The sequence below is a fragment of the Tupaia chinensis genome, unplaced genomic scaffold, assembly GCF_000334495.1.
Source record: "Tupaia chinensis unplaced genomic scaffold, TupChi_1.0 Scaffold000159_1, whole genome shotgun sequence".
Taxonomy (NCBI): Eukaryota; Metazoa; Chordata; class Mammalia; order Scandentia; family Tupaiidae; genus Tupaia; species Tupaia belangeri.
This window is the reverse complement of record NW_006159630.1, coordinates 5,943,218-5,962,433: the sequence shown is the minus strand read 5'-3', so window position 1 is coordinate 5,962,433 and position 19,216 is coordinate 5,943,218. Positions and strand designations below refer to the sequence as shown.

At 58.4% G+C, this 19,216-nt stretch overlaps 2 protein-coding genes across 3 annotated transcripts in view; both read right to left on the bottom strand.

Annotated features, from left to right (window-relative positions):
• The window catches only part of EVPL (envoplakin), a 19,545-nt gene extending 12,319 nt beyond the window's left edge, over positions 1-7,226 (bottom strand). The window contains exons 1-9 of the mRNA XM_027770813.1: positions 6,865-7,226; positions 4,775-4,874; positions 4,280-4,434; positions 4,061-4,187; positions 3,229-3,354; positions 3,054-3,092; positions 2,746-2,907; positions 2,553-2,660; positions 2,336-2,431 (exon numbers count right to left, since the gene is read on the bottom strand). Coding sequence (XP_027626614.1) covers positions 2,336-2,431; positions 2,553-2,660; positions 2,746-2,907; positions 3,054-3,092; positions 3,229-3,354; positions 4,061-4,187; positions 4,280-4,434; positions 4,775-4,874; positions 6,865-6,962 — 1,011 coding nt within the window. The 5' untranslated portion in view covers positions 6,963-7,226. The remainder of the gene's footprint in view (positions 1-2,335; positions 2,432-2,552; positions 2,661-2,745; positions 2,908-3,053; positions 3,093-3,228; positions 3,355-4,060; positions 4,188-4,279; positions 4,435-4,774; positions 4,875-6,864) is intronic.
• Positions 7,227-18,472: 11,246 nt separating this feature from the next.
• SRP68 (signal recognition particle 68) overlaps positions 18,473-19,216 on the bottom strand; it is a 48,440-nt gene continuing 47,696 nt past the window's right edge. For both annotated transcript variants that reach the window (XM_006145770.3, XM_006145771.3), the window contains exon 16: positions 18,473-18,845. In XM_006145770.3, coding sequence (XP_006145832.1) covers positions 18,618-18,845 — 228 coding nt within the window. In that variant the 3' untranslated portion in view covers positions 18,473-18,617. The remainder of the gene's footprint in view (positions 18,846-19,216) is intronic.

Here is a 19,216-nt window from a genome sequence, read left to right as displayed (position 1 = left end):
TTTCCCTACGCTGTTGGCCTCTTCTACCCTGGCAGTGATTCCTTTTTAAACTGCAAATGGGGGGCGCCAGACTCCCACATGGCTGACTGTAGTTTGAGTCTCAGACACGGTGGCCTGAAAATCACACCAGGCACATGTGCATGCGTGCCCAAAATCCCGAGAGGAAAATGGAGACGGAATTGCAGCATGGCCATCCTCCTGGGGGATGATTTCTCACTTTCCCCCTCACTATCTCTGTCTCTCAGGCATGTGTCCTAAAGCAAAAACCTCTAAAAACAAACAGAACTGTAAAATGGAGCGGTATTGGGTTCGCTGAACTGTTTTGTGTGTGTCATAGAACACTTGGTTTGAGTCTGTCCCACATGGCTAAAGGGCGCCCTTTCCTCCCTGAGGGACCTGGGGCTGTTCTCGCTGGGACAGAGGGTGTCTGGGGCTGCACTAATTCCAGCCTCGGAGTGGACTGGGAATGTGCTTATAGAGAGACAGCCCACACTTGGGTGACATTACGGAGCTATGGTCAATAGGTGTGAACGTGGATCCTGGCTATATAGGAAAATCCCCTTAAATAAAAAGGAACCAAAGAAAAGCTGGTATTTGTCTAGCTCAAAAGTGTTTAAAACAGGGCCAGCAGGTGGCGTGGAGGTCAAAGCGCTGAATCCCAGGTGGCCCACTGTGCAGTGTGAGTCCCAGACCCGGCAGCGTGAAAATCACTCCAGGAGCATGTCCGTGCATGCCCAAAACCCCGAGAGGAGAATGGAGAAGACATTGCGGTGTGGCCATCCCCCGGGGGCCGACTCTTATTTTCTCTTTCTCTCACTCTCTCTGTCAAGCACACGTCCCTGCAGCAAAAATTGGGGGGGAAAAGTGTTTAAAATATTGTGGGTGGAAAATGACACACACACAAACCAACCCTCATTGTTTTCTCTTTCTTTAAAAAACTTTTTAAGGATTTTTTTCCATAGAGCAATGCGCTCACCAGAGAGAGAGAAAAAGTGAGAAATCACCCTGGAGGGGACGGCCACACCACACTCCCTTCACCTCCACCCTCCTCTGGGCATGTGTGCACGTTCACCCACAGTGTTTTCCAAGTCGCCAGGTTTGGGACTCGAACCGTACAGTCGGCCATACAGGACCCAGCGACTTAACCCGCACCACCTGCTGGCCCCCCAGCCCAGGTTTTTATGTGTTTCTCCACCCGTTTTCACGATTGCTCCTGCAGAGCCGTCTCGACACCGTTCCCGGGGCTTCCCCGCCATCCCCGTGAACTGCCGAGCCCACCGCCCTGCGGAGAACTGGGTGGGCGCTGGGTGGGGGACTGTGCTTCCTCTAGTACAAGGAGAAGCCGCTTTCACCCTTGAGAATGAATTTTTGGGGCCGGCAGGTGGCATGGCGGTGAAGGGTGCTGGACTCCCACGTGGCCGACCACGATTCGAATCCCGGACCTGGTGGCTTACTCACGTTCCCGCTCTCTTTCTCTCACTCTGCCCTTCTCTGGTCAAATTTAAATAAACAAAGAAAGAAAGTTAAATAAAAATAATTTTTTAAAAAAAGGCAATTTTGGGAACCAGCAGTTAGCGTAATGGCTATGTCGCTGGACTCCCACGTAGTCGACCGCGGTTCGCGTCTCAGTGGCTTAAAACTCACGCCGGGCGCGTGTGCGTGCGTGCCCAAGATCCCAAGAGGAGAATGGAGGAGAAGTGACTGCGGCGTGACCATCCCCCCTGGGTGGTGATTTCTCGCTTTCTGTCTCTATGTCTCTCTCTGTCTGTCTGGCGAGCGCATGCGCCCTATAGCAAAAAAACCTCTCAAAAAAAAAAAAAAAAAAAAAAGGGCAATTTTCAGGCCAGCTCTGTAGCATAGTGACTAAGGGTGCTGGATATTTTATGGCCAACTGCAGTTCAAATCCCGGTTCCAGCTTCTTAAAAGGCACACCAGGCCCACCTGTGTGCATGTCCCCCAAGCCCCAGCGGGATGGAGGAGACAGGATCGTGGTGTGGCCACACAGGAGCAGGGAAAAAGAGTACGTATCTCCGCTTACAGACAAACAGCTGAGAGAAGTTCTAAAGGAGGATCAGGGCGGTGCGTGTAGCCTAGGGGCCAAGGGACCTGGACCCCAATTGGCCAGTGGTGTGGTTCAAATCCCAGCCCCAGTGTCTTGAAAAAGACACTGGGCACTTGTGTGTAAGTGCCCCAAATCCTGACGGGATGGAAGAGGGAGGGTAAGGGATTGCGGGGGTGACCACACCCCCAGGACTGCTTTCTCCCTCTCCCTCTCCTTTCCCCTCAGGCCGCCATGTGATGCCCAGTGGCCCGTGGCCGGCCTGCGCAGGCTCACCCTGCGGTAGTCCTCCACGTGCTGCAGCTGGCTCTCCTGGCAGATGCACAGGTTCAGGAAGTTCTGCCACTCTGTCTTCAGGGCCTCCTGGTGGGCCTGGGGACAGCAGCAGGGAGCCTTGGGACCCCCGCGCTCCCACCTGCCCACCCTCCGTGGCCCTGGGAAGGCCCGTGACTGGGGAGCAGTGTGAGGTGAGGGGAGCACCCGGCCGGCACACCTGGATGGGCCCCACGGCGGGGTGCCCGAGCTCCACCATGCGCTCGCCGTCGTCCTCCAGCTGGTTCACGCTCTGCTCCTGGCTCAGCAGCTCATGCTGCTTGAAGTGCTGTGTGCAGGTCAAGTCGGGGGTGACGGTGAGGACCAGGCGAGGGGCCCTGGCCACCCACCCTGGCCACCGTCTCCCCACAGACCTCGTACTCTCGCCGGACGCCCGCAGGGTCGGCCATGAGGTCGCTCCAGTCCTGCTGCAGGATGTGGCGCTGCTGCTCGGCCAGGGCGCTCAGCTGCCGCGTGCAGCCCTGCAGGTGCGTGTACAGGCTGCGCAGGCTCTGCCCGCGCCACGAGGCCGCCTTCTGTGCTCAGCATGGCCGTGGCCAGCGTGGGAGAGGGGGCAAGAGGGGCCGTAGACCACGCTCAGAAACGCCGGCCTAACCCGGGGCCAGGCGGCCAGGCCCCGCCCACTCGCAGCCCGCCCTCCCCAGCCCTGTCCCCTGCTCACCAGGAGGTCCTGGTACTGTTTCCGGATGGTGGCTGCGTCCTAGACCCAGAGGAGAAACAAGCCGGTGAGATAGGGTGTGCGGAGAAGGCGCTCCCCGGCCTGCCAGGCCGCCCGCCCCGCTCTTGCTCAGCTCGGATGGGAGGTGGGTCTGGAAGGGGGGGGGTGGCCCACCCACCGGCCCCACGAGGCTCCGCAGCTGCTGCCCATAGGCATCGATTTCCTTCTGCAGGATGTTGTGCTCGGCGACCTGCTGCTCCAGCTCGGCCATGCCCGGCCCGTACTGCCCCTCCGAGACCTGCTTCTGTGGAAGAGCCGGCCCTCAGCTCTGCCCGAGCGGCCGGCCCCGCGGGCCTCCCTGCCCCTCACGTCCCCACCGGGAGAAGCAGAGTTGGTCCCTGGGCTGAGGGTGGAAGGGCCGGGTGAGCGGCCTGGAGCATGGCCTGCTGCCCGCCTGGGGGACACACCACCCTCCCGTGGCGCTGGCTCTGGCCTGCCTTGGTCTCAACACCTCCTGCCTGGACACCTCCAGCCAACCTCTGTCTGGGACCCTCAGCACACCCTCTGTCCCCTGGCCCTCTCCACTGCCCCTGGTGTTGTCCCGACACATCCCTTCTGTTGTGGCCGCGACGTACAACTCCTCACCCGATGATGGAGTGCGGTGTGACTGGCTCTTCGCGTGCCCAGAAAACCCCACTTCCCATCACACCCCAGATTTCCTTGCAGGAGCCTTTTCTCCTTCTTTCTGGAATGTCTCCTCATTGCACCACCCCAAACCGACCCCTCACCTTCCCATGTCTCTGAGGCCTCTTTGTGTGCCTCCTCCTAGGGGAAGCCCTCCTTGATTGCAGTGTCTGCTCTGCTCTCTCTTTCTCGGACCCCTGAGCCATCCCTGGGTTCAAGCACGCAGTCGCGCCTGAGCTAAGTGCAGTTCTGCGCTCCTCTCTGATCGCACCAGACCGTGACTCTGAGCTCCGCAAGAGCGTCTGACCCGGGGGGGCTGCCCTTACCTGCTTCTGCTCGAGCACACGTGCCCAGTCGACCCGGGGCCCCACGTCGGGCGGCAGCACCATCTTCTCGTACAGGGCGCGGTACTCGGCACACTCCTGGGTCACCCGCTCATGCAGCTGCTTGATGCTGGGGAGGAGGTGGTGGCAGGTCAGGCCTGGGCCTGGGTCACCACCCCCGAGCCTCCGCTCTGGGCCCCCCCCCCAGCTGCAGCCACTCACTCCTTCTCGATCTCCTCAGCCTGCGGGTGCTTGAGCCGCCGGGCCTTGTCCACATCTAGGAAGAGGTCCTTGAGCAGCACCTCGGCCTCCTTCAGGCTGCGGCCCACCTCGCGCTGGTGCTGCAGGGCCTGGCTCTGCTCGCCGTGCAGCCGGTCCTGCGGGTGTGGCAGGGGCCTGGCTAGGACCTGCACCCCTATGCGCTCCTGCCCCGCCTCTGCCGGCCTGAGCCCCACCCTTGGAGCCAGGCTGCACTGGCCAGGCTTGGGCTCCACACCAGAGGGCCAGGCCCAGGGCCTCTGGGGAGCAGGTGGCAGGGACACTAGGGAGCCAGGGCCCGGCCTTCGATCCCCAAAGTGGGGGTCCTGCTAAGGGCTGGCCGCACCTCTCCCTCTGTTTAGGGGGTTGGCGGTGAGGGACGAGGGTTGCCTTCTTGTGTCCGCCTTGACCAGAGGCACTCGGCCGCCCCGTGCCCTGCCACCTGCCGCAGGGGCTCACCTGCTGCAGCCTCTTCTGGGTCTCCAGGATGTCCCGCTCCACCTGGTCCGCGTTGGCTTGCATGCGGGAGATGAGCAGGGCCAGCTCTTGGGTGGCAGCCCTGGGGGAGGGCACAAGAGGCAACGTGGTGAAAAGGCCCCTTTGTGCGGCCGCGGGGGTCGGGGTCCCAGCCCTCCCTCTGCCCTGCCCTCCTCTACAGCTGGGCTTGCTGCCCTGGAGTAAGGAGTCGGGGCCTGGGGAACTCTGGTTCCCCTGCAGGAGACTCCGTGAGGTACTCAGGCCTAGGGGCAGGAGAGCATTGTCCCCCACCCGAGGTCAGACAGTGAGGTCCCGGCTACGTGGCCTGTGGGGCAGGTGGGCCCTGGCACCCCGGCCTCAGCCAGCTCTCCTGGCTCCGTGGTCTCGACCCCACCCACTGCCTCTGCTTCCTGGCAGGTAGGCAGGCAGCCCGGGAGCGCGCGAATCACTGGCTCAGCTCTAATACCCAAGGCAACCTGGCCAGGCCTCAGGGCAGGCTGGGGGGAGCAGCATGTCCCCCCAACTCCCTCCCACCCCACTCTTGCCCAGGAGCTTCGCCAGCATCAGGAGTTTGGTCAACAGTTTGAGGCATAGGGAGGCCATGTGATTGCTGCGACACCCCAATGTTCTCCAGACGGGGGGGCCCAAAGCCCAGACTGGGCCCTGGCTTGCTCTGGATTGCCCTCCCCATGCATTCACTTGGCAGCCTTTAACAGCAGCCATGGGGTAGCACTCATGCTTTGGGGTCAGTGTCAAGTGGACCCAGAGGGCAAAGTGGCCCATGCCTTGCGAGCAGAGACTTTGAAGAGTCACAGGCCTGAGGAAGGGCCTATCTTAGCTGGGCTCTGAGTCAGGGGCCAGGCAGAAGGCCAGTGCCAGTGAAGACAGTGGGCTGGAAGAACTTAACACAGCCTGGGTTTAATCCTTCCCCATTACTATTGCTGTGTGACCTTAGGCAAGTTACTCGACCTCTCTGTGCCTGAGGTCTCTCCCTTGTAAAATGGGATTGTAGAAGTATCCACCTCACAGGGTTATTGTGACCATTGGAAGGACAAGGACCTCTGAGGCAAGCAGCACAGAGCCCATTGCGGCGTCAGCACCCTAGACCAAACACTGAGAGCCACGACACCCCAGGCCTACAACAGCGCTGCCACCTAGTCAGTGCCCAGTAGTTGATGAGTGGGTGCACTCGGGGTGAGGTGCCCTCTTGGGCTGGGTACTGTGTCCTGGTCACCTCGTCTTCAGGTCCGGCCTCCTGGGAGGCCTGCTCTGGCCAGAGCTCCACCCTGGGCTGGGCCCTGGAACCCCAGGGAGGACAGGCCCCTCCAGTGAGAGTTAACGGCAGCCTTTCCTGTCTGTCCAGATGCCCAGCCTCGGTGCCAGCATCCTGATCCCTATCGGGTAATGGACGCCCCCACGCCCACGCCAGCTTTTCATCTCCACTCTTATCGAGACACCTGGGTCCCGGCAGGCGGCCCTGTCTGCCGCAGAGGAGGCTGCAGCCTGTGAGTGTGCAGCACACCCGCAGGCCCGTCTGCAGAGCTGGGCGCCCGGAGGCTCAGCGTCCCTCCACACCCACGTGTAAAGGACCCTGGCTCTTTAGCCAAACCCTCAACCTGGGCTGAGGACTGGAGAAAGGCGAGCCTTGGTGAGAGGCTGCACAGTCCCCGTGGCTCTGCACCCAGGACCCCAGCCCACCTCCCGCCCTCCTGCCCACCCTGCACCCAGCCCCACCTCCCGCCCTCCTGCCCAGGCCCCCTTGTCATCCCAGCCAGATGGAACCTTGGAGCAGAGCCATGGACAGAGGAAGGCTGCGACTCAGGTGGGGTCCAGCACCTCTCCCCAGAGCAGCCTCAGGCCGTAGCCCTCAAGCCCCCTGGAATATGGGGGTGTGTGGCACAGGGCAGGAGCTGGGCCTGAGGCTGGGGCAGAGTCCACTACAGGCCCCTAGGCCTTGGGAGCAAATGCCAGCCCTGGGCTGGTCCTGGCCCCGGGGCTGCTTCCCAGGGTCTGGAGCACCTGGGCCCGCACCTCCCCCCCCCATTCTCCCTCTCCCGGTCTGGCCCGCTCACCGGCTGTGCTTGTTGGGGGAGCCCTTGGGGGAGCCCTTGGCTGGAGAGCCCTTGGGGGACCCCTTCCCCTGGGAACCTTTGCTCAAGCCCTTGAACATGGTCGTCAGGCAGGTGTGGCCCGAGGCTGGGCTCCGGTGGAGGGCAGGCGGCAGTGGACTGTGTCCTCGCTGGCTGGTCGGCTGGGCTCTGGCGAGGTGGGGCTGCCAGCGCGGGGAGGCAGGAAAGGCAGTTTCTGGGAGGCCCCGGCTGCCGCGCAGGCTCCTAGGCTGGCCACACTCACCAGCTCCTGCACAACCAGTCTGGGAGGAAAGGGCAGGGCCCTGAGGGCGGGGCACCGCCCGCCGACTCCCACGGAGGGTTTGGGCGTGTTACACCCACACACCCAGAGGGAGCGTGGCCTGATCACGCCCAGATGGGGAAATAGCCGGGGCCAGGAGGGACAGATGGGCTGAGGACGGCAGACATGCACACGCACGCACACGCATGCACACGCACGCACAGCACTGAACGGGCTCAGCCTCGGGCCCCGGCCCAGGAGCCCAGGGTTAATAATCGTCTCTGGCCAGTGCTGGGAGGCCCGCTATCATACATGTCCTGTCCCGTGCTGGCGCCTGGTAGCAGAGTGGGGTCCCGGGACCAGCAGTTGGCGTAATGGCTATGTCGCTGGACTCCCATGTAGTTGACTACACTTCGAGTCCTGGACCCAGTGACTTAAACTCATGCCAGGTGCATGTGCATACATGCCCAAGATCACGAGAGGAGAATGGAAAAGGGATTACAGTGTGGCCATCCTCCCTGGGGCATGATTTCTCGCTTTCTGTCTCTCTGTCTCTCTCTGTCTCTCTGGTGAGCGCACATGCCCTATACCAAAAACCTCTCCAAAAAAAAAAAGAGTTGGGTCCCCACAGACATAGTGGGGGGCTGGGTTACTCCTGACACCCGCACAAGGGACATTTCTAAAGTGGTGCCACCCTGCGGCTCCTTGAGCAGCACCAGTAGTCCCCTCGGCCGGTCTTCCCGGCTGACCCAGTTCACCCCACCTGTCGGTGGCTCCAACACAGGCTGGAGTGAGACACAGCACAGCTGGGACCACGGGACATTCTAGGCCGCCTCGAGAGGCCAGGACACCCACAGACACACCCCCAGGTGCCCAGCGTTGGCCGGTGGCTCTGGAAGACCTGGCTGCCTTCCCTCCTCTCACTGCTCCTGGTGCTTTGGGGAAGGGAGATGGGGCCGTACCGCTTCCTCGCACCGGGACCAGGGATGCTGCCTTCTTGCATGGTGTCCCTCGGGGCTGCCACCTCCTTCAGGCACTTGATCCCCTGACGGATGTAGTCAGACACCCCCAGTACCACTCCTGGAAGCAGGGCTTGGGGGGGAGCGAAGGGGAGGGACACAGAGGCACTGGGACACCCTGGCAGGCCTAGCTGAGGACAATGCCCATCCGGCTGGGGAGGAAGGCCAGCGGACCGGGAGGCCAGGGACAGGGGCACACTCCTCAGAGGGCCAGGCTTTAGGAAGTCAGAGAGGGCCGGTCCTCACATCGGGACCAGGGACGCTGCCTTCTCCTCATACCTTGCACGGAGTCCCTTTTGCTTCACCACCAACCTTGACCCTGGAGAAGGGACCAGGCGTGCCCACTCCTGGAGAGGAAGGGGCTGACAGAGGCAGTGGGGGTGGAGAAGGGAGCGGGAGGCCCTGCAGGACAAGTGGCAACCAGGAACCCCAAAGGCCTCCAATGTCCTCTGCTCCCAGACATGGGAGGCCACGTGGCCTCACCCCAGTGCCCTCCCCAGTTTATTCCGAGTGACGATTCTCTTCTTAAGCCCTGGCCAGCAGCACGCCGCCCCAGCTGCTCTCAGAAGGACCGTGTTCAACGGCTGGGGCCGGACCGGCTGTTCCCAGGGCGTCTCTTCTCAATCCCAAGTCGACACAGTGGCCTTCGGCTTCGAAACCAGGCTCTTCTCGAGAGGTGGTGGTCCCTGGAGGCAGGGCCAGGCGGGGGTGATGCCCAGACTCCTGCCCGGGAGCCGCCCTGAGCTGGACGGGGAGGGCAGAGGCTGGGACGGGCAGAGCTTCACCTCTGCAGAAACCTTCCTGGAAATAAGTGGGCACCACCGGGCGTGGACACTAAGGGCTGCCTGACTCTCTGCAGGAGAAACGAGAGCTGACTTCCTGGCGTGACTGTCTAGTGCCGGGTCTGATAGGGGCGATCGGGCAGCAGGCAGGCCCCCGGGCTCTGAGACCCCCTCACAGTGGGACACTCCTGCTCAGAGGGCAGCGGCCCTGGCCCCGGGAGAAAGGGCAGGGGCAGAGAGATACGGCTGTCTGCGTTTCCCCCCCGGCCCTCCAGCCCTTGGAGAAAGAAGTCACAGATTATGAGGCCAGGCTGGGACCGTCTGCCTAATGGAGGCCCCCGTGGCCCCTGTGCCAGGCGCGGGCCTGCTGCGTGCGGTGCCGTGCCCTGGGCTGCTGGTACACGCCGAGATGTACTGTCAGCACCTGATTTCAGACGTTCACTGTGGAAAGGGTGTAAACTAGCTCACTATTAATTTTTATATTGATTACTTATCGAAATGATATTTTGGATATATTGAATTAACTGTATTTTTAAATTTTTACTCATTTAAAAATAATTATCTATTACATTTTATTCATTAATTTATTTTTAATTTGACAGAGAGAGACACAGAGAGAGAGAGAGAGAAAGAGGGGAGTTGAGAAAGCAAGCCACCAGGTCTGGGATTCAAACCGTGGTCAGTCATGTGGGAGTGTCCAGCACCTTAACCATCGTGCCACCTGCTGGTCCCTTACATTTTATTTTTATTTTGATGTAGGGTGGATGCACTTGCCAGGGAGAGACATAGAGAGAGAGAGAAAACGAGAACGCACATCCCGGAGGGGGTGGCCATGTTATAACCTCGTCTCCTCCACTCTCCCCTCAAGATCTGGGGTACACATGCGCACGAGCCCAGCATGTTCCTCAGGTTGCCGAGGCTGGAGCTCGAACCCGCCGCCATGCGGGTCCAGCTGCCTTAACCATTTATCTGACCCCTATTTTTTCTTTTCAAAGTAGTTTTATTGGGATCAGCAGGTGACATGGTTGTTAAGGGCACTAGACTCCCACATGGTCGACCACAGTTCAAGTCCTGGACCTGGTGACTTTTCTCACTCCCCCCACTCTGTCTGATCAAACTGGAAAATAATAATAATAAAGTTAAATAAAATAATTATTTGAAGAAAAAATATTTTTACTATGTATCTATATATTTAATTGCCAGAAAGAGAGAGGGGTCACATCCCAATGGGGCATGGTTAGACCACAAACCCCCCTCCCTCATTTCTCCATCCTGTCAGGATTTGGGGCCTGGCATGTTTTTCAGGCTTCTGGGCCTAGGACTACTGCAGTGGGCCATGTGCGATCTGGCTTTCTGCACACAGCACTTAACCACTGCACTACAGGCCTGGCCCTAAATGAAATCTATTTTAAAATGTCACTTGTTGCTTTTTTTCCCTTAAATGTGGCTACAAGAAACTCTAAAATTACAGATGGGGTTGAGTTTGTGGCTCCCATTGGAATTCTGACCCAGAAGCTGGACAGGGTGCCTTGACTTTCAGCCTTCCAGGCCCCTGCCCTGTCTCCCCCTGGAAGGATCTGGCTTCCTGTCCCTGTGGGTCTTTCCCCTCACTCGGCCTTGAGCTCTCTGCCATGGACTGAGAGCTGAGGTCAGACCAGCCCCGAGGCTCCCTCCCGCCCACGCCCAGTGCCAACCCTGACTCTGGGTTGCTCGCATCCCTAGCCTGGGCAAGCGGGCTGACCAGAGCAAACTAGACTGAAAGCAGCACAGCCCCCAGCTCTGAGGCTGCCAGGCAGAGCTGGGCATGGCCTGGTGTGGCCAGTCAAAGGCCAGGGCACAGGGCGGCAACTTGGCAAGAGTGCCAGGGCGGCTTAAACCCTCAGGCTCCCGCTTTCTCCTCCAGCTGGGGTTCCTATCCTCCCTGCTGAAGCAGACAGTGGCCACTGCCTCTGCTCGGGGCTCCCGAGGCTCCCTGGTGAGGACAGGCTCTGCGGCTCAGGAAATTACCTGTTTGCACAAAGCTCGGTCAGCAGACCCTTGGACCGAGCTGAACGACAGCCTCTTCCCTCCTCTTTCCTGGCCTGCTGGGGGTCTCCGCCTGCTGGGCCTCTAGGGGACATGGCTGGCGGGGAGGGGGGTTCAAGGGATGAGCCTCCCTCACTGTCCGCAGCTGCAGGATGGAGGCTGCCGGCCCAGGACCCACAGGGCCGTCTGGAGGAGGCGCCCTAGTCTGCTTAGAGAGGCGGAGGTGTCTGAGGGCCGCAGAGCGGGCGAACGGGCTGCTGTTCCTCCTGGGCCTTTCAGGAAGGTCTAGAGCAAACACAGTCGGGTTCTGGGCCATCTCCGTGGTCTAGCAGTTCAGAGGCTCAGATCCCTCATGGCCAACTGCCATGGTTTGAGTCCCAGCTCTGGCGGTTTGGAAAACATGCCAGGCATGAACACATGGATACCCCAAATCTTGATAGAATGGAAGGGACTGGGTATGACTACTCCCATGAGGGAGGGCTCTCTTCCTCTCCGTCTCTCTGGTGAGTGCATGAACCCTCTGGCAAAATGAATAACTAAGTCCTAGACCCAGTACCTTGAAATGTCCATTCCATGCTGGGCACATACTGTGCGTGCTCAAAATGCCAAGGGGGGAATGGAGAAGAGACTGCAGTGTGGTCATCCTCCTGGGGAAGGTGGTTTCTCACTTCCCCTCTGTCTCTTTCTCTGTCTCTCTGGAGAATACACACACCTTATAGCAAAACTAAAAATATACATAAACATTTAAAAATTAGGGCCAGCAGGTAGTGTGGTGGTTAGGGCACTGGACACTCCCACATGGCCAACCACAGTTCGAGTCCCGTACCTGGTGGCTAGCTTTCTCACTTTCCTTCTCTGTCTGTCTTTCTCTGGTTAAGTTAAAATAAATGAATGAATAAGAAAAGTTAAATAATTTTTTTTTGAGAGGTTTTCGCTATAGGGCACGTGCGCTCACCAGACAGATAGAGAGACAGAAAGCGAGAAATCAACTCCCAGGGTCGGGATGGTCATGCCGCAATCCCTTCTCCTCTCGAGATCTTGGGCACGCACGCACATGCGCCCGGCATGAGTTTTAAGCCACTGCGTCCGGGATGCGAACCGCGGTTGACTACGTGGGAGTCCAGCGACATAGCCATTATGCTAACTGCTGGTTCCCAAATAAATAATTCTTTAAAAAATAAAATAATAATAATTTAAAAATTAGTAATTAGGAGTAGGATGTTCTGCACTAAAGGGCAAGCTCAAGGCTGCCTTGGGGTCTCTCTCCCCAGCTCACCTATGGCACCTGTGCTGGGCAGCCCACGTCTCCCAGGTGTGGCAGCTCTGGTGGCCGAGCTGTCCCTGCATTCCAGAAGCCTGCAGCCTGCCCGCTTCTGCCCAGACTCAGCCGGTCTCTGGCTCACCCCAGGTTGCCATGGGCTCTGGGACTCTCTGCCCTCTTGAAGACACGGCCCTCCTGGCTAGGCCTGGGGATGGCCTGGGGACTGCAGCCAGCTGGGGAGCAGCTCAGGCCCACAGCAGCTGCAAAGTCCTGCTGGCTGTACCAAGGCGGCAGGGGTTTGGCCACACCAGGCCCCACTCACCAGCCTAAGGAAGAAAACGGTTTATGAACAAGCACAAAGCAGAAGAACTGACTGCAGCGGTACTCACAGCTGGGACAAGCCTGCTCAGGTGTCTCTGTGGCCAGAGAACGAGATGCCTGGTGTGAGGGCTGAGCATCCTTCAATGGCAGGGCTTCCTTGGGGTCGGGGAAGGTGGGGGAGATGGGGGAAGAAGGGTGATGGCGGCCCTGATCCCTCAGCTACGTCTGCCCGTGGACTTGGGCTCAGCAGCCCTCTTTGAAAGGGCCCGCACTGCCCAGGGAACCCCTCAGCCAGGCCACAGGTCCGAAACGTCCACGTTTTCTTCCTCCCAGTCTGAGAAGCGGACCACAGGCATCTTGCTCACCCTGCCGTGCCACCTTGGGCAGCACGGGAGGCGGGTGGCCAAGCCCATGCCCTGCACACCCCTCTGTTCCACGGACGAGCCAGAGCTAAGGTTCACAGACCTGCCTCCTGCCAGAAGATCCCGGGGAAGTCCAGCCTGATGGGGAGAGTGGGTTTTCCTGGGTGGGAGGGCCTGTTCCCCGAGAGCATGAGAACACAGAGCTGCAGTTGCCAGGGGAGCCCAACCACCTGCTGGCAACAGGGACCAGAGGAGGCGCCCTTTCCTAGCGCTGTTAGGTCATCACAGCAGGGGCCACCAGATGGTGCAGCGGGTATGTCACTGGACTCCCACGTGGCCTACCGCAGTTCAAGTCCCAGACCCCGTGGCTGGAAACTCATGCTGGGTGAGTGTGTGTGCGTGCCCACACGGTCTCGGGAGACTGGAGAAAGGATTGCAGCGTGGCCATTCCCCCTGGGGGATGACTTCTCACTTCCTCTCTCACTGTCTGTCTGTCTCTCCAGCGCATGTGCCCTAGGGCAAAAACCTCTTCTAAAAAATCATGCAAGCATCTCCTTCCTTGCAGTTCAGTTGGCCTCTGGCAGGGCTGTGAAGGCAGACAGGAGACCCCGCAGCAAAGCAACCGCCAGACAGCAGGCACCATCTCTCGTCACAGCCCTCCCCGCTCGAAGGGTCTGGCGCAGTCCCCTGGGTGTCCCATCCGTAACTGGATCTGAGATTACGTTTTCACTGGTACCAAATTCTTCCACTAGCTGACACTGGGGGACCCCCCTGTCTGTGCCAGACGGTGCTCGGGTGCAGGGCAGACCCTGCTCGGGGCCAGGGCCGTGTGGACATGCGTCCGGGCGGTGTCCCCAGTCCAGCCCCACCCCCAGCACCTGCCTGCGCATGCGTCTCCATGTAACCGACCAGCAGGTTAGAGTCTTCCCGTTGGGCTGTCAGGATGCAGGCCATTTCCAATGTATTCTCTTTGCTTTGGAACATCGATAAATTTTACTTCTAAATCTGGTTTCCATCTCTTTTGTAGCAACAAATGTCTTTAAAAAAAAAAAAGAAAAGAAAAGCTAGAACCAACACATATTTTTGCTATCTTTGGATATTTTCCTAGACCTCTGGATGTTCCAAGGTTTTCAAGGCTGCAGACAGCAACGTGCTGTTTAGAATTGTGTGATCAATGAGCTTTTCTGTGTAATTAATGACGCTGGTGCGTGAAAAACTAGTGTTGCCTGGCCACGACAGAGCGCAGGGCCCCCGCCCCGCAGCCTGGCTCGGCCTTTCCAGCCAGCGCCGTGGCCTTCGGTCCAGGTCCTGTGATGGAGGGTGGCCATCGCAGGCTGTCGTCAGGCTCAGGGCGGGGGACGGGGACTGAGCCAGCAGTGTTTCATTTCAAACAAGGACTTACGAATTCTCACTTGATTTAATGTAAAACCAGAAAGGAGACAGTACTTGAAAACAGCGTGTACAAAAGGAGGGTATGCTGACGCTCCCTCACGCCTGCCCCACGCTGCGCTGCGGCAGGGCTGGCCCTAACCTTCCCTCAGACAGAGACCCTCGGCACCCAAGAAAAAGCCTCTAACACAGCAGGCCTCAGGCAGATTGTAAGTCTGAAGAGGAGACAGCAGGTGGGCATCGTGGTTAAGGCACTGGATCCTACGTGGCAGATTTCAAGGTTTGCGTCCCAGACCTGGTGGCTTGAAAAACAGAACGTGTGTGTGCCCAAAATTCCAAGGGGAGAAGGGAGTGGCGAGGTGGTCCCCTCGGAGGGGGTGATTTCTCACTTTACCTCTCTCTCTGGCGAGCACACGTACCCTACGGCAAAAATCTAAAAAAGCAGCGATAGTAAGACAAGTGAGAAGAGACTGAACAGACCTCCCCTCCTCCTCTGCAGAGTCCCAGAGTCCAACCTGGAGGACGGATGTGAGCCAGAACCACAGGCAGAGGCCCGTGGGGGCCTGAGCGCAGGCCACCGCGGCCGAGGCCACAGGGGTGTTCTGCGAGACCATCTGCGGCGGAGGGCCACTCCTGGGCCCGAGGCGGGATGGGGTCCTCGTTCGGCGCTGTGTCCCCGAGATGAAGCCTGCTTAACGTCCAGGGGTCTCTGTGAAGGGATGTGCGAGCAAACCGGAGGCCTGGCCCTGCCAAGTGTCTTCTCAGGTAAACACGCTCAGACACCGAACAGCGTGGCCTCCATCATCCTGTCAGCCTGTACCGGCAAGGCCAGCGCAGCCATGGGGAAGTCGGATGAAGTAGTAACCATCTTTTTTTTTGAGAGGTTTTGGCTACAGGGCGCGTGCCATGTGCGCTCACCAGAAAAACAGAGACAGAAAGCAAGAAATCACCCCCCAGGGGGGATGGTCACGCCGTACTCCCTTCTCCTCCATTCTCCTCTCGGGATCTTGGGCACACACGCACCTGCACCTGGCGTTGAGTTTAAGCCACCGGGTCCAGGACTTGAACAGTGGTCGGCTACGTGGGAGTCCAGCGACATAGCCATTGCACCGACTGCTGGTCCCTGTATTAGCCATCTAAGAGGAGCAATTGGAAGGACTTGCTCTCCACTTGTGCTGTCTGGGTCTGGGACCCCCACCGAGGCTGGCACTTTACGTGGAGAGGGGCTGGAAGGGCGGAGAGCCACATGAGAGACCAAGGGGTGGCGGAGGGGCGGTGCTGTAGGGGTTAAGGTGCTGGACTCCCACTCGATCTGTTCCAATCCCAGATTCAATGACTTAAAAATCATGCCAGGTACATGTGTATGCATGCCCAAAATCCCAAGAGGAGAATGGAGAAGGGACTGCAGCGTAGCCATCCCCCCCGGGGGTGGGGTGGTGATTTCTCACTTCCCCTCTCACTGTCTACCTCTCTCCTGTAAGCACATGTGCCCTATGGCATTAAAAAAACATTAGGGGGTAGGGGACGGGCGAGCTGCTCCAGCCCTCTGTCCCCTCACAGCATGGTGAATGCCGCACAGGCAGGACGGAGACTCTCCTAAGGGGCCTCGAATCGGACCCTTGAGGCTGGAGTGCGCCTGGCTGTCCGCACAGGGGAGACGGGAGGTGCAGAACCTTGGCCAAGCCCAGATGCTGCTCAAGGCACGGAGGACGAGTGGAGGGCAGGGCCAAGATGAAGACCCCGCACCCCTTGGCCTGGCTGGATGCTGACCCAAGCCTTCAGGATCAAAACCTAGGACTTGGACCTGAGATGGTCTGCACTGTCTTTACAGGGAAGGAGGAAGGGGGTCAAGGAAACTTCTCAAATGACAGGTGATAAAAACATCGGATTAAAAAACAGCTCAGAGACTCAGGCCCAAAACAAATCCCAGGGGAGAAGACTCCACTCTCAGCAGCCGAGGTTCCTTGACCACCTATGGGTATAATTCTCTCCAGTGCGGTGAGCGTCCCACGCCCCCTTGGAGCTCCTAGCCGGCCCTGCCTGCAACCTGGGTGGAAACAGAAACCCAGCTGTGCTCACAGCAAGAGGCCCCTCAGCTTCTCTGCAGCCCGCTCTGTCCGCATGACATCCGGACCGCATCTAAGCCAACACCTTTTTTTTTTTTCAAAGATTTTTGCCACAGTGTGGGTGCCCTCACCAGACAGATAAGACAGTGAAAGGGAAAGTAAATCCCTCTCCAGGGGGGATAGACACACTGTAACCCCTTCTCCTCCTTCTGGGATTTTGAGCACACACACGAGCCTGGTTGGTGTGATTTTCTTTTTTTTTTGGAGAGTTTTTTTACCATGCCTAGCCATGTGGGAGTCCAGTGCCTTAAGGCGCACACCAAATGCTGGCCCCTCGATCTTTTAATAGAGACAGAAAGCGAGAAATCACCCCCCAGGGGGGATGGTCACGCCGCAATCCCTTCTCCTCCATTCTCCTCTCGGGATCTTGGGCACGCACGCACACGTGCCCGGCGTGAGATTTAAGCCACCGGGTTCGAGACACGAACCGCGGTCGACTACGTGGGAGTCCAGCGACACAGCCATTACGCTAACTGCTGGTTCCCCTTTTTTTTTTTAATAAGGTGCTTGCCCTTGCCAGAAAGACAGAGACAGACTGAGAGACAGAACGCAAGAAATCACCCCCAGGGGGGATGGCCACGCCACAATCCCTTCTCCTCCATTCTCCTCTCGGGATCTTGGGCACGCATGCACATGCACCTGGCCTGAGGTTAAGTCACCAGGTCCAGGACTCGAACTGTAGTCGGCTACATGGGAATCCAGTGACATAGCCATTATGCCAACTGCTGGTCCCTGGTGTGATTTTCAAGCTGCCAGGTCTAGGAATCAAACCATGCCTAGCCATGTGGGAGTCCAGTGCCTTAACCATCACACCAAATGCTGGCCCCTCGATCTTTTAATTAGGCTAGTTAATTTGCTATAGGGCACATGGGAGTGCCAGAGAAAAGCAGAAAGATACAAGGCACCCCCAGGGGGATGGCCGCGCTGCACTCCCTTCTCCATTCTCAGGACTTTGCACGCACACTCGCACATGTACTTGGTGTTTTTCACGCCACTGGGTGAGACACAAGGACTCGCACTGTGCAGCTGGCCATGTGGGACCCAGACACCGTAACCACCATGCCTCTGGCTGACCCTTTTTCCTTTCCGATGGGACAAATGAAGTTCTGATTTCAAAGGGACTCAGTGTCAGGTATATCTTATGTTTAAATCACCTTTATTCCTTGCTTTCGTGGCTTCTATTACTGACGCTATACAGAAATAAAAAGTGATGACTAAAGAAAAATAAAAGGGTAAGGAAGGAGACTGATTAAAATGTAAGAATCTAAAAATTATAGATTGGGGACTCTGGAAAGAATTTTTTTTAGACGAGGCCTTGCTGTGTTACAATCCTCCTGCCTCAGCCTCCCAAGTAGCCAGGACTACAGGCCAAGCAGGCCTGGGAATCGAACTGGCCTTCTACATGGTCTCGGCCTGCCAAGCAGCTGTGTGAACCAGTGTGTACGTCCGGGCTGGGCCCCGGGCATTCTTCAACAGTTCCTTACACATCTGTATCTGGCATTGGCCGTACCCAGCTGGCAGGAAGTTAGGGTACACTCGACCTCACAGGGTCATACAACCAGGTCCCCAGAGAGAAGTGGAACCGGACATGGCAGGGGGCATGTAAAAAAAGGGCACAGTCTCCATCATCTTCGTCTTTTAATATAAGATTCGACTTCATCATTTCTGAATGTAACACGTTTCTTCTAAAAATAGAGCTCTCTGCTTGTTCTGAAACTTAACGTTCACGCGGAGGTGGAGGGGAGTAAGGCTGACTGCAATGCTGGGATGACATCACAATGTTTCCGTCACAGACAAACTGCAAGGGTTCTGGATGCTCACTGCGAGGCCGAGCTCACTGCGAATCCATGGGGCTGAAGAAGTGTGACAGACGTCCCAAGGCCCCATTCGTGCCTTGAAGGGACGCCCTAGACACACAACTGGCCAGAGGTGATCAGTCGGCCCCTCCCCGAGGCACAGCAGAGCACGGCCCACACACCCCTGCCGGACAGCGACGACACAGGGCCCCTCACACACGGGTCCGGAACCAAAGTGCACAAACACACGAGACGTGGGAACACAGGGCCAAGGATGGTCAGCTCCCACCCCGGGTCAATGCAGCCCTGGATTTAATATCATGAAACTTGGTGGGATTTTCTCACAATACGGATTAAGAGTCAGAATCTCCCCCTGCCCCCAAGGAAGAGCCCGGTTAGCTCCTGAATCCGAAGATGCCCTTGATGTATCCGGTGAGGCCGCTCTTGGTCTTCTGCTCCAGCTTGTCCTCGAGCGGGGGGAACGCCACGTGGTTGAGGGCCAGGTCAAAGAACAAGGGCTTGCAAGGGATGGGCTGGAAGCCTGGTGGGAAGTGCACGAGGCTGGCTTGCTTGGTGACCAGGGAAGGGTCCAGGCAGAATGTCTCAAACCGTTCGACCAGAGGCTGCGAGGGAGGAGGGGAGACGGATTCGCGAGGGACCCAGCAGGACGGTCAGGATGTTGTGCTGTGCCCAGGTGTCACCGCCCATCTCTGAGAGGGAACGCCCAAGTCCCTAAGCTAGAGGATGAGTCACTGAAAACGAGAGGTTAAGGCGGGGGCAGCCCAGGACTGGGGCTGGGTCTGTCAGTCATCTCTCAGAGGGCGCTCCTCTGCAGGGCAACGGGCTCCTCGGCCTTGTCTGGGACAGTGCGGCCCCGGCCCCGCAGACTGCACAGCAGCTTTCAGGCCTCTCGTGAAAGGGGGGGCGGTAGGGTGTCGTGGACAGTAGGGGCCCTCCTCTCCACAAACAGCAGTTACTAAACGCTCTTCATTTC